The 14,265-nt window shown below is 40.2% G+C and overlaps 1 protein-coding gene across 2 annotated transcripts in view; it reads right to left on the minus strand.

Moving 5' to 3' along the window:
• The window catches only part of Kat14 (lysine acetyltransferase 14), a 47,541-nt gene that overhangs the window by 22,105 nt on the left and 11,171 nt on the right, over positions 1-14,265 (minus strand). For both annotated transcript variants that reach the window (XM_048348745.1, XM_048348746.1), the window contains exons 3-6: positions 14,064-14,185; positions 6,725-6,906; positions 4,552-4,968; positions 3,419-3,984 (exon numbers count right to left, since the gene is read on the minus strand). In XM_048348745.1, the coding sequence (XP_048204702.1) occupies positions 3,419-3,984; positions 4,552-4,968; positions 6,725-6,906; positions 14,064-14,185 (1,287 nt within the window). The remainder of the gene's footprint in view (positions 1-3,418; positions 3,985-4,551; positions 4,969-6,724; positions 6,907-14,063; positions 14,186-14,265) is intronic.

Genomic DNA, 14,265 nt, shown 5'->3' on the forward strand with positions numbered 1-14,265 from the left:
AAAGGCCAGGCACTAGTGGCTCGTGCCTATAATCCTAGCTACTCAGGAGGCTGAGATCTGAAGGCATGAATGAAAGTTAATCCAAGCAGAAAAGTCAGTTGAGACTTTTATCTCCAACTAATCACCAAAAAGCTGAAAGTAGAAGTATGTCTCAAGCGGTAAAGTGCCAACCTTGGGCAAAAAATGCCTAGTAAAAGCAAGAGGGCACTGAGTTCAAGCCCTAGTACCTACACATAAAAAAAGAAAAAGAAAAAAAGAAACAATGCCTTTATGCCTATCAACTAATGAATGGATAAGCAAAATGTGTTTATATACATAGAGGATTAAGCTATGAAAACAAAATCAATATATGCTATGACACAGGTGACTAAAAAAAAAAGCTTGTTTGGTTGTTTTTTGTTGTTGTTGTTTTTTGCTAGTCCCGAGGCTTGAACTCAGGGTCTTGTGTGCTGTCTCTGAGCCTCTCTGTGCTCAAGGCTAGCACACTGCCACTTGAGCCACAGCACTGCCTCTGTCTTTTTCATATTTGTGGTTCTGAGGAATTGAACTCAGGGCTTCATGCATACTAGGCAAGCACTCTACTACTAATCCACCTTCCCAGCATGCTAAGTAAAAGGAGGTCACAAAAGGCTACAATGATATATGATTTTATTTATATGAAATGTCCAGAATAGGTAAATCTATAGAGGCAGAAAGCAGAGTAATCAGGGAAAGGAAACAGTAAAAGCAAAAGGATTCAGGGTGTCTTTTGGAGGGTTATAAAGTGTTCTAAAACTGATTATGATTCAACTATGTGAATACACTAGAAAGTAATAAATTATATATTTTAAGTAGGTTAATTGTTTACAAATTATAGCTCATATGGTTAAAAAATAAATTTTAAGGAGGCTGAGATCTGAGGATCATGGTTTAAAGGCAACACCAGGCAAGAAAAGTCTGTGAAATTCTTTATCTTCAATTAATCATAAGAAGCTGGAAGTGGAACTGTGACTATAGTGGTAGAGCATTAGCCTTGAGCAAAAAAAAAAAGAAAAAAAAGAAAGAAAGAAACAACTCTAGGGTAGCACAGAGGTCCAGAGTTCAAGCCCCAGGACTGGCAAAAAATAAAAATGAATAAAAATAAACCTGAAAAACAAACATTTTAAATTCTAGCATACACAGCATGTAGTTAACTCAGAGAAACTCTCAGACAGTCCCAAGTTATTATTAGTTGTGTTTTGTTTAAATCATTGAGAGGATCTGCTACGTATTTTCTTTCCCTAAATGTGAAAACCTGCCTCCCAAAGATGCCATGGTTTTTTTTGTGACACTTTTTGTCCTTATCAGGGTCATTGTCATTATCACTTGTGCTAAGGGAAGCTACACTGTTGTCTAAGCCATCAACTGAAAACACAGTGAATCAAATTTTGACTGGTACTACCTTGACATGCTTTATTCAAATGCAGTGCCTTTGTATATAAACAAAACCAAAAGAGCAACTAAAAAATATCTGCCTCCCAAAAAGTAAATGGTGCCAAAAAGCAAGGTAAAAGTGAATTTAAGTAATAAAGTGAAAATTACAGATTTGTTGTTGAGAGGCATTACATATTTAAAGGAAGTTAGGTACCATTATGAGAAAAAGAATCAAGCATCCATAGTACAGCACTGGACTTTATGCATCCTGAGAATGCTTTAATTTCCTCAGTAGGGGTCTTCTTGGAACCACAGGTAGCAAGGGACTACTATAGCTGTGAAGCAACTCTTATTCACTACTAGATATTAAAACTATGACCACTGAATTAAAGCACTCAGTGCTTTAATAAAAAATTTTATCAGAAAGCCAAAGAAAAACATAAGTAAAAAAAGTAATGAGGTTGAAAAAATGCAGCAATGATACTCATTGGACACTATGTTGAAAATAAACTACAAAACTTGTAGGTGGGGATGTGAGGGAAAAACTGGGAGATAGTGGGCTGGGAATATGGCCTAGTGGTAGAGTGCTTGCCTCGTATACTTGAAGCCCTGGGTTCGATTCCTCAGTACCACGTTTATAGAAAAAGCCACAAGGGGGGCTGGGAATATGACCTAGTGGCAAGAGTGCTTACCTCATATACATGAAGCCCTTGGTTCGATTCCTCAGCAGCACTTACATAGAAAATGGCTAGAAGGGGCACTGTGGCTCAAGTGGCAGATGCTAGCCTTGAGCAAAAAGAAGCCAGGGAGAGTGCTTAGGCCCTGAGTTCAAGGCCCAGGACTGGCAAAAAAGAAAAGGCCACAAGGGGCGCTGTGGTTCAAGAAGTAGAGTGCTAGCTTTGAGCAAAAAGAAGCCAGGGACAGTGCTCAGGCCCTGACTTTGCCAGTCCTGGGATTGGCAAAAACAAACAAACAAACAAAAACACTGGGAGAGAGCAAGGGAAGGAGTAACATTGTCCACAAAAAAGTATACTCTTTACCTGACTTATATAACAGTAACTCCACTTTTACCAATAACCTTTACAATAACATTCCCCACCCCCACCCCCGGCCCCTGTCATAGAACTTGAACTCTGGTCCTGAGTACTGTCCCTGAGCTCTTCAGCTCAAGGCTAGCACTCTATCACTTGAGCCACAGTGCCACTTCCAGTTTTCTGGTGGTTAATTGGAGATAAAGAGTCTCACGGACTTTCCTACCCAGGCTGGCTTTGAACTGCCAACCTCAGAACTCAGCTGCTTGAGTAGGAATACAGGCATGAGCCACCAGTGCCTGGCTTATAATAACAAAAATTTTTAAAGAATGTAGACAAACAACAACAACAAGTAATGAAGCTGGAGCAGTGACTCAAGTGGTAGAAGGACTGCCTAGCAAGTGTGAAAACCTGAATTCAAATCCTAGTACGGGGGGGGGGGGGTGGGGGGGGCGGGGGGGGAGAAGAAAAGGGTAATGAAATCAACAAACATATTAAAAGTTTGAAAGAGGAGAAAAAAGTAAAGAAATATATTAAAATAAACAATAATGAGGAACTTCCCAGAGTAAAAGAAGCACATACAAGAATTTACAGGTTGTAGTGTAGCATGGTGGAAGTCATTACTAAGTAAAAAGGTAAACAAACTTGAAAAAACAACTCATGTGCCCTAACTACACAGATACAAGGCCTCAGCAAATCTGCCAATCAAAACCATGACATGAACTACCCTGAGACACAGAGCTAGAAGGAAAATTTCTAGGCTATGTCTTGAATATTCAAGGAAAAAGAAAACAGGTATATTCGAGGTATTTATATTAAACAATCTTGGAATCTAAAGCCCAGGAATTTTTGCATTTTTCCTAGAGCTTTTCTCCCCAAATTGCTTTTAAGTATGAATGTCACAGCATTGTGTGCCCACCGCCTGCCCCCATCCTCCCATCCTGTTCCCAGTGGTTACACAGCACACACTCCCATCACCTGGTAGCTCACATCACCTGATATCGGTCCAGGATCCTGAAGTCCTGACAGGTAGTCCTGTAAGTGGCTTGTCCAGATGGAAGCCTGGAAACTCCTCCTTCTCTGGCTCCATAAATCCCATCAACTAACAAAAGGGCAGCATTCACAACTTCATCCAGGTCAAAAAGTGGTAATCCCCTATCTCTTTTCGCTTGCCTGACAATCAGCTTCCGCTTCAGTCTCCGAGCTTCTGGTGTCATGGCCACTGCACTGGGACAAGCTTCCAGCCTCTTGAGAAGCAGCTTTTCCTCATAGATGCTCACAGGAGTATACTTGGGCCCTTTAGGCTTCGTGTCCTTCTCCAGAGGAGGTTTTCTCTTTTCTCGAGCCCTTGTATGCATAGAGGTGTTTGAATCTGTGTCTTCGCTGTCTGCATCCATCCTGTCTGGCTTTTCCTCCTCACTCTCTACCTCCTGCTTTATCTGTTCAGGGGCTCTGACCTTCTTTCTGCCTCCTGCTGGTCCAGAAGCTGCAGACCCAGCTGGGGGTGGGACATACTCAATCCCTGGGTCTATAACACCATCACCTTCCATTTCATCATCATCTGTGCAGATTGCAAAACACTGTCATCAAGACATAGGCAAAGAAATGCAGAGCTGGGCACCAGTGGCTCGTGCCTTTAATCCTAGCTACTCAGGAGGCTGAGGTCTGAGGATCCAGGTTCAAAGCCAGCCCAGGCAGAAAAGTCCCTGTGAGACTCTTATCTCTCAAAAACCAAAAGTCGGGGCTGGGAATATGGCCTAGTGGCAAGAGTGCTTGACTCATCTACATGAAGCCCTGGGTTCGATTTCTCAGCACCACAGGACTGCCCAAGACTGGCAAAAAAAAAAAAAAAAAAAAAAGTGGCTGGCACTGTGGCTCAAGTGGTAGAACACTAGCCTCAAGCACAGCAACAGCACTCAGGCGCTGAATTCAAGGCCCACAACTGACAAAAAGGAAGGAAGGAAAGAAGGAAGGAAGGGAGGGAGGGAGGGAGGGAGGGAGGGAGAGAGAGAGGAAGGGAAGAAGGGAGGAAGGGTAGGCAGAGCATGCAGCCCACAGTGTGAAAACTCACACATTTATATTAGCACCCCTACCCAAGAACAAAAAGTTCAGACATTTTAAGTCTTACCATGAAACAAGGCTTGAGGGGGCATCACATCTGGAATCAGATCTGCTTCTGATAGCAAACTAGGTGTGGCAGAATGAGAGGCTGGTGTCCCAGGGGCAGAGAAATCCAGTGATGGAGAAGGAGAAGGGCTGGTCAGGGGCGTTCGGTCAGAAGAACTCAAGGATGAAAAGTCAATCATTTCTCCTTTCTCAAGAATCACATCTGGTCTACGACCTCGGCTTATGAATTTTACAGGGGTGGAAGATGTGCTCCTGTCAAGAAAGCCTGCTGCTTCCTTCTGGGCTCTTCGAATGTCTTTTGCTTCCTGTGTTCGAGATCTTTTCTCTTTTAACTCCATGGCAGATTCCACAGGATTTCGACTTGCCCGTTTTCTGAGCCCCTCAACAGTAATGATGGGATCCAACATTGGTTTTGAGGCTGCCAGAAAAGGATACACATCAAACTTTTAGGGTAACTATCCAGTTTCAGTTTCTTTCATAATTTATTAATGGGAACCTAGTGCTATGCTTACCATAGATAAATGTCCAATGGATACCCTAAACCAAAAAAAACTTAGGTATCTCTTAAGAAAAAAGTTGTAAACCAAGCCTGGTGACTTGTAATTCCAGCTGCTAAGGCAGAAGGTTTGTTTGGACTTAGGAATTCCAGACCAGCCTACATAACATAGCAAGAATCCTAATGGGAGTCTTTCCCCCAATATCAACAAAAAAGCTGTGATGCAGACTGAAACAAGACTTCCACCTATAGGAATTGCAGAACAATGAAATTTCATAATGTTTAGAAGAGAATGGGGAAATGGGTATCTTCGTGACTTTTTGATAGTACATAAATTTTATTAAAATTTTGAGGATAACTTGACAATGAATAATAGTGGAATGACAATGAGTAATTGCCAAAATGATACTTTTGAATATAACTTATTATCCAGAAACAGTATTCCCAGACGCTTATCACAATTTGCATACATACTCAAATTTGAAAAAGTGTAGCACTATTTTAAAAAAATGGCTTAAAAAAAAAAGGTACCAACTAGGCACCAATGGCTCATACTTAGAAATCTAGCTATTCAGGAAGCCAAAATCTGAGGATTAGAGTTCAAAGCCAGCCTGAGAAGGAAAGTGTCTGATTCTTAGCTCCAATTAACTACTAAAAAGCTGGAAGTGGGGGCTGGGGATATGGCCTAATGGCAAGAGTGCTTGCCTCGTATACATGAGGCCCTGGGTTCGATTCCCCAGCACCACATATACAGAAAATGGCCAGAAGTGGCGCCGTGGCTCAAGTGGCAGAGTGCTAGCCTTGAGCAAGAAGAAGCCAGGGACAGTGCTCAGGCCCTGAGTCCAAGCCCCAGGACTGGCCAAAAAAAAAAAAAAAAGCTGGAAGTAGAGCTGTGTCTCAAGTGATAAAGCACTAGCCTTGAGAAAGCTCAGCGAAAGTACCCAGGCCTTGAATTCAAGACCCAGGACCAGGGGAAAAAACAAAAACAAAAACACGGGGGGAGGGGGGAGGAGCCAGAAACCAAAATGTCCAATAGAGAAATGTTTTTGCTAGATTATCATATAATAGAATCAATTAAATAAAATAGAGCAGATGTACATGTGCTATAATTGAAAGATGTATAAAGCATACTGGAGGAAAATGAAGAATATGGGGGCTGGGGATATGGCCTAGTGGCAAGAGTGCTTGCCTTGTATACATGAGACCCTGGGTTCAATTCCCCAGCACCACATATACAGAAAGCGGCCAGAAGTGGCGCTGTGGCTCGACTGGCAGAGTGCTAGCCTTGAGTGAAAAGAAGCCAAGGACAGTGCTCAGGCCCTGAGTCCAAGCCCCAGGACTGGCAAAAAAAAGAAAAAAAAAAAAAAAGAAAAGAAAATGAAGAATATGTTTTTTTTTTATCTAATAGAATAAAGCATCCAATAAATTTGAGGCCCTAGGTTCAAATCCCAGTACTGGAAAGGGGGAAAAAAGCACACTAAACCTTTAGAATAAAAAGCACTAAAATGTTTTTACATAGTATTTATTTACAGCATACAAAAGTGTCATCATAAAATTTTCGAGCAAAATAGCTGTAGAGACAGATGGCCCAAGACTCATAAAAGCAAACTGTCCCCTGGCTCATGCTTGCCTAGGCCTGGTCTGACTGGCTCCTTTTGTGCTCTTCCCACAACAGTACCTTTTACTTTCAAAGTGGAGGCAGACAACTTCTCTCCTTCAGGTTTCATTGTTGGAGGCTTGTTATGAACAAGTTTCCACCATCCGGGTTCTCCAAATTCCTGAGCACCCGAACGGAAATACATAGGACTTCCCACACTAAGGCAGCCTGCTACTGTGCTCCACCATGTCGAAGTCTTTTTCCTAAAGAGTCCAAGAATTTAAAAACCATTAGTACTTCAATCTCACCATTATATTGAAAATATAGTCCATGCAGACTCTGACTCCTAGCCAGTGACATGCCCCTTATTGGAACAGGTCCATATGCATCAAAAGAGAGGTTCTGGAGTCTGCCTGGCTTCAAATCCTGGCTCTGCAAACTTTTATCTGCCTCAGGTTCATCTGTAAAATTGAAATAATAGAATTACCTCACAAGGTTGCTATGAGGATTGAATGAAATAAAACATTTCTCATGGGCTGAGAATGTGGCTTAGTGGTAAAATGCTTGCCTAGGATGCATGAAGTTCTTGGTTCAATTCCTCACCTCAGTACTTCATAAACAGAAAAGGCCAGAGTGGGGCTGTGGCTCAAGTGGTAGAGTACAAGCCTTGAACACAGAGAGGCTCAGGGAAAGAGCCCAGGCCCTGAATTCAAGCCCCAGGACTGGCAAAAAAAAAAAATCCCAATTACTTCTCACAAGCCAGGCACTGGTGGCTCACATATGTCACCCCAGCTACTTAGGAGGTTGAGATTTGAGGATTATGGTTTGAAGCTAGTCCATGCAGAAAAGTCCATGGGACTCTTATCTCAAGTTAACCACCAGAAAGAAGTGGAGGTATGATACGCTCAAGTGGGAGAATGCTAGTTTTGAGAAGAAAAAAAAAAAAAGCTCAGGGACAGTGCCCCAGAATGGCACAGTTGAAAAACAAAAACTGGGGCTAAGAAAGTGGCATAGTTGGTAGAGTGCTTGCTTAGCATGCATGAAGCCTTGGGTTCGATTTCTCAGTATTACATAAACAGAAAAAGTCGGAAGTGGCAGTGTGGCTCAAGTTGTAGAGTGCTAGTCTTGAGATAGATGAATGCCTAGGCCCTGAGTTCAAGCCCCAGGACTGGCAACACACACACACACACACACCACAAACACTTCCCATATCAGTCATCATGATTCTGGAGTCCTACAAGACAGCTTTTATTAAGCTACTTTTTAATGTAAATTAAGCAGTGTTAAGATTAGGCATTTAGTAATGGCAAAGAAACACATGAAGAAATGCTCAACATCCCTGCTAGTAAAGGAAATGAAAATAAAAACAACCCTGAGATACCACCTCACCCCAGTTAGAATGGCCTATACTCTGAACTCAGGAAACAACAAATGCTGGAGGGGGTGTGGGGAAAGAGGAACCCTTCTCCATTGTTGGTGGGAGTGCAAATTAGTACAACCACTTTGGAGAACAGTATGGAGGTTTCTCAAAAAGCTCAATATAGACCTACCCTATGACCCAGCCATACCACTCCTAGACATTTATCCTAAACAGCAAACCCCAAGATATCAAAAAGACATTTGTACTTCCATGTTTATCGTGGCACAATTCACAATAGCCAAAATATGGAAACAACCCAGATGCCCCTCCACAGACGAAAAGATCAAAAAAATATGGTACTTATACACAATGGAATACTACATAGCGATTAGGAATGGTGAAATATTGTTATTCGCAGGGAAATGGTCAGAACTCGAACAAATAATGTTGAGCGAGACAAGCCTAGAACACAGAAAACAAAGGGGCATGATCTCCCTGATATATGACTGTTAACAAAGGGAGATGGAGAGACAGTAGAGACCAAGTCTGTGAATACTGTATATGTTCTTGATACATTGTATATTGTATATATGTCTACCTGACCTAGAGAAGGGATAGAAAAACAGGACGTAAGATATCACAAGAAATGTACACACTGCCCTACTATGTAACTGTACCCTTTTTGCACAACACCTTGTAAAAAATTTTGTGTTCAATTAAGAAACAAACAAAAAGAAAAACAAATAAAATTTAATTTAATTTAAAAAAGAAGATTAGGCATTTAGTGACCCAAATTAATCTAAACTGTAGTAAGTAATTTCATCCAAAGAGAGGACTGATGCATTTCTCAGACTATTCCAGTTTACCTTGATGCATTGGCATGGTAATATGATTACATGGCAATTCAGTACCAGTAGCTCATGCCTATAATCCTAGCTACTCAGAAGCTGAGATCTGAGAATCCCAGTTCAAAATACAAGTATCTCCTTCAGATCTTGCTTAAAATTCTAAAGTAATACCCAAAAGTAGGATTACCAGATGATTTGGTAATTCTACAATGAATTTGAGGAACTATTAGTGCTCCAAAATGATTGTGTGACTTTACATTCCCTTCAATGGTATACCAATGGTATACAAGGATTCTACTTTTTCCATATTCCCACCTATGATTGGTATTTTCCTTTTTTCCCCTAACTTAATTTGGATCTGGCTACATAGTCTAAGCTGGCCTTGAACTCATGATCCTTCTGTCTCAGCTTCCTGAGTACTGAAACTACAAGTGGGGGCCACCATGTCTGTATTTTTATGTTATCATAGTTGCTATCTCATTTAAGTGGTATCTCACTGCAACTGTAATTTGCATTTTCCTCTCATCAGAAGCGGAGTGATAATAGCACAAATTCCCAACATTTGGAAAGGAGTGTTTTTTTGGCTACCCTGGATCCTAGTGTGTGTAGGCTGCTCTAAAAACAGGCACACAGAGCTTCCTGTCTCAGGACTGGAGGTGGGGAATGAGTAGGTGCAACTGGCTAAGAGCTGAGAATGACCAAAATTAACCACAATTTACTCAAGCCTTCCCCTGGAAGTTGCAAGCCTTTATTAGACTCCCAAGTTCCAAAAAAATTACCTTAAACAGATTCTAAGTGCAATTATGGTCTAGGTGAGGAGACAGATTTCTGGTGCTACCTATTCCACCATCATCTTCCCAGGATCCTCCTTTTTGAAGTGTGATTACTATGAATGTGTTCTATCATATTCATCAAGTCTAACCTCTACTGATTTTAAAATCTATCACTTATGTACAAATAAGAGAGCTGACTACCAATCTGATTATGACCTACCATCAATTACACGATGTATCAAAATGTCAGAAATGTTAGAATGTAAAAAAAAAGTAAATGTGCTTCTTAAAAATTACAGAAATCTAGGGGCTGAGGATATGGCCTAGTGGCAAGAGTGCTTGCCTCGTATACATGAGGCCCTAGGTTCGATTCCCCAGCACCACATATACAGAAAATGGCCAGAAGTGGCACTTTGGCTCAAGTGGCAGAGTGCTAGCCTTGAGCAAAAGGAAGCCAGGGACAGTGCTCAGGCCCTGAGTCCAAGGCCCAGGACTGGCAAAAAAAAAAAAAAAAAAAAAATTACAGAAATCTAGTAATAAAAGAAAGTATTCAAACTATTTTCAGTAATCAAAAGTATACTTTCTCCAGTAATTCAAGGCCAAGATTGTAAAATCAGATAAAATGAGCATATCACAATGACAATTAATCTGTAGTAATTAAACTCTTGCCTATTTTATCTTGTTTCTATAATGGTATAAAATTATTTGGGTTACATCTAAATGAACCTTGATATATTTAAACTTTAATAACATGTTTAAGGGGGATGGGAATATGGCCAAGTGGCAAGAGTGCTTGCCTCGTATACATGAAGCCCTGAGTTTGATTCCCCAGCACCACATATTTAGAAAACAGTCAGAAGGGGCACTGTGGCTCAAGTGGCAGAGTGCTAGCCTTGAGCAAAAAAGAAGTCAGGGGCAGTGCTCAGGCCCTGAGTCCAAGGCCCAGGACTGGAAAATAATAATAACAACAACAACAACATGTTTAAAGCATAAAATAAAAACATCAGGGAGAAAACACAGCCAAATTTGGAGCTTCATTACAGTGTACAATTCTCTGGGACCCTGTGACAAATGATAAATGGTTATCATTTAAAATTTTTTAAAGTATGTCCTCTAGATAAAAGAATTTAGTCTTAAAAGAAAAAGAATTAAAGTCTTTAGTGTCTCTACGAAAGTTTAATTTTAAATATGGTGCTCTATATTGGCTGTTTATCTGGGGAGTTGTGGTCCTAGTAGTTCTTAAACAGTGAATCTACTCTTGGCAACCAGCTGGGATGTTTGACCTCTGGTACTTTTCCAATTACTGATATTTCTCAGAGTGAAAGAACACTATGACAGGAACCCATGGTGATTTCTAATTCTCTTCAACTCTTGTCTGAATCACAGAGAAAAGGTATTCTGACAATTGTGGCCTCCCTGTAGAACCCCAAAACCAGGCCCAGAATTGCATTTACATGCCATAGGACCAAGCAAAAATTTCATAGCATTGACTTATTTTTAGTGTACTGATTTTTATAGTAATATTCTATTTATGGCAAACAATATGGGTTTCCTACTTACTATGATAAGGTGAAGTTTCCTTTTAAAATGATTTCTTTTTTTTGCCTGTCCTGGTGCTTGAACTCAGGGCCCGAACACTGTCCCTGAGCTTCTTTTGCTCAAGGTTAGCATTCTACCACTTGAGCCACAGTGCCACTTCCAGCTTTTTCTGTTTATGTGGTGCTGAGGAATCGAACCCAGGGCTTCACGCATGCTAGGCAAGCACTATATCGCTAAACCACATTCCCAGCCCTAAAAAATCAGTGTATTTTTTAATTCACTTAGAAATATGAAATAAGTCAGGTGAAATAGCAATATAGCTAAAAACCCATTAATTTGACAATCAGATAGAAACTGGAGATGAATGAATACCTTTCACTGGAATGCTAAGAAAAAAAGTATAGCTCAGGGGCTGGGAATATGGCCTGGTGTAGAGTGCTTGCTTCATATACATGAAGTTCTGGGTTCGATTCCTCAGCACCACATATATATAGAAAAAGCCGGAAGGGGTTCTGTGGCTCAAGTGGTTGAGTGCTAGTCTTTAGCAAAACGAAGCCAGTAACAGTTAGGCCCTGAGTTCAAGCCCCAGGACTGGCAAAAACTAACCAAACAAAAAGCCTAGCTCATATCATGCTCTAAAAAACGAAGACAAGTGAACACAGTCTGTTAGAATCTAGCAATATCTTAAAAGCTGACAATTTAAGTCCAACTTTTTTTTCCTGACGATAATACACTAAATGGAATACTATTCAAAGATCATAAAAATAATTCCAAGATCTAATTTTACCAGTTTTTCCTTTTCTGTCACTTATAAATGGGGTATGCCAGATTCCCTAAATAGTGCTAAACCATTAAACTAAAGCAGGTTTTCTATTCTTGCCATAAAGAACCAGTCATAGTGTCAATTCTTTTCTCAGCAACTTAAAAATCTCAACAACTAAAATAGCTCCTTGCAAATTATAGTGACTTTATTCTATTCTTTCTCATGATGAGTCTTCAGAGGGTACCCTTCCTTTTCTGTCCTCTCAAGTAACATGAGCAAAGCTGTAGTCAGCATCTGAGGAAAGAGTCAAGCAAGCACAACTCTTCTCTGACCTATAGTCAATCAGTCTTTGGGGGCTGGGAATATGACCTAGTGGCAAAAGTGCTTGCCTTGTATACATGAAGCACCACATATATAGAAAATGGCCAGAAGTGGCCCTGTGGCTCAAGTGGCAGAGTGCTAGCCTTGAGCAAAAAGAAGCCTAGGGCAGTGCTCTGGCCCTAAGTCCAAGGCCCAGGACTGGCAAAAACAAAACAAAACAAAACAAAAAAAAAAACCTATAATCAGTCCTTGTCATGTCTATACAAACCTAGCAGGATTTGTGGGTCTCACACGAGACACCAGCAACAAACAATCAGAATCATAAACAAAATTCACCTGTGTTGTACAAACTCACTAGACCCTAACAACAAAATTTTTAGATTGGTATGAATTTTAACATATAGCTCAATGTCTGTGCATTCCTAAGTCTGATAGTTCATCTCTAAGTCCACCACCAGAGATGGTTCATCTCTAATACCACCAGAGAAGAGGGTAGAGCAGCAAAACTCAAAGCACAATTAGGAAATAATTAATTTAAAAACCTATGTATGTTAGTATGAATAGACTTGGCTAAGCACCATGACTACCAAAACTTATCTACTTTCCAGAATTGGTAAAGTAGTAATAATAACAGATGTTATTAAGAGCAATCTAAATGGACGCAGTCAATAACTACCTTACTTTTTCTCTTGGACCTGTATAAGTCACTGGCTTTTAAATAAACATAAGAATTCTGTTTCCAGGAGCTGGGAATATGGCCTAGTGGCAAGAGTGCTTGCCTTGTATACATGAAGCCCTGGGTTTGATTCCCCAGCACCACATATATAGAAAATGGCAAGAAGTGGTGCTGTGCCTCAAGTGGCAGAGTACTAGCCTTGAGCAAAAAGAACCGAGGGACAGTGCTTAGGCCCTGACTCCAAGGCCCAGGACTGGCAAAAAAAAACCAAAAACAGAATTCTATTTCCTCAAATTAAATACTCACCCAACCCTTATTTTTGTTTTGTGCTAGTCTTGGGGCTTGAACTCAGTAAAAATGATCAACTCTTTTCCTATGAGAGAATTGAAACCCACAATTTTACAGTATATACTTTTACTCCACATTTTCATAAGCAAGCTTTAACTTTCAAAAAAGTTTCTGGAATTAAAAAGTTCTTTGTACTCGCCATAAGTAAATACTCTAAATCTCACAGTCCAACAAAATGAATACCAGGGAGCTGGAACATGTGTTGGAGATTGTTGTCAAGGGGAAGGGGAACTGATAAATAGAGAGGAAGGTGGACAAAAACAGTCATAATATTCAATGTACATATGTGAAAAAGGAACCAGATAACTTGAAGGAATGGGGAGGACTGGGAGAGACAGGGGAGGACGAGGGGTAACATCAATTAGTTATACTCATAAACTGACATGTTGAGTTGAAACCCCTATTTAAAGATAATTTTTAAAATTCAAAAAATAAATATACAAATTAATAAATACTCCTGGAGAGACAAAGTGTGAACATACACATCGGTAGTACTCACTACATATGTGAAAAATGAACTATATAACTTGTGGGTGGGAACAGGATGCAGAAACAGGGAGAAAGTGAGGGAAGGAATAACATTGTCCAAAAAGAAATAAACACATTATTTGGCTTATGTAACTGTAATCACTCTGTATATCACCTTTATAATAATAAAAAAATTAAAAAGAAAGAACACTCAAATAAATAAACACAATAAACCACTAACAGGCCTACATGAGGCAATCTCAAATAATGTATATTTTGTACTTTACATTTATTTTCAAGTGTACAATTTAAAAATCATGTTACCTATTTCCCAGTAAAAAAGTCCAATGTTTCTCAATAAAAGCACAGATATCCTCTTTCCACCTGAAATAACCTTGACGTCCACTTCCTTCCAGAGACAAGTTGTACATTGCCAACATAACAACCTGAAACAGAAATGAAATGGATTGAGATCAATGTGATCAGTGATGTTTATCTTTTTTTTTTGGTGGGGGGGGGGAAGTGG

Source organism: Perognathus longimembris, chromosome 6, assembly GCF_023159225.1.
Source record: "Perognathus longimembris pacificus isolate PPM17 chromosome 6, ASM2315922v1, whole genome shotgun sequence".
Classification (NCBI taxonomy): Eukaryota; Metazoa; Chordata; class Mammalia; order Rodentia; family Heteromyidae; genus Perognathus; species Perognathus longimembris.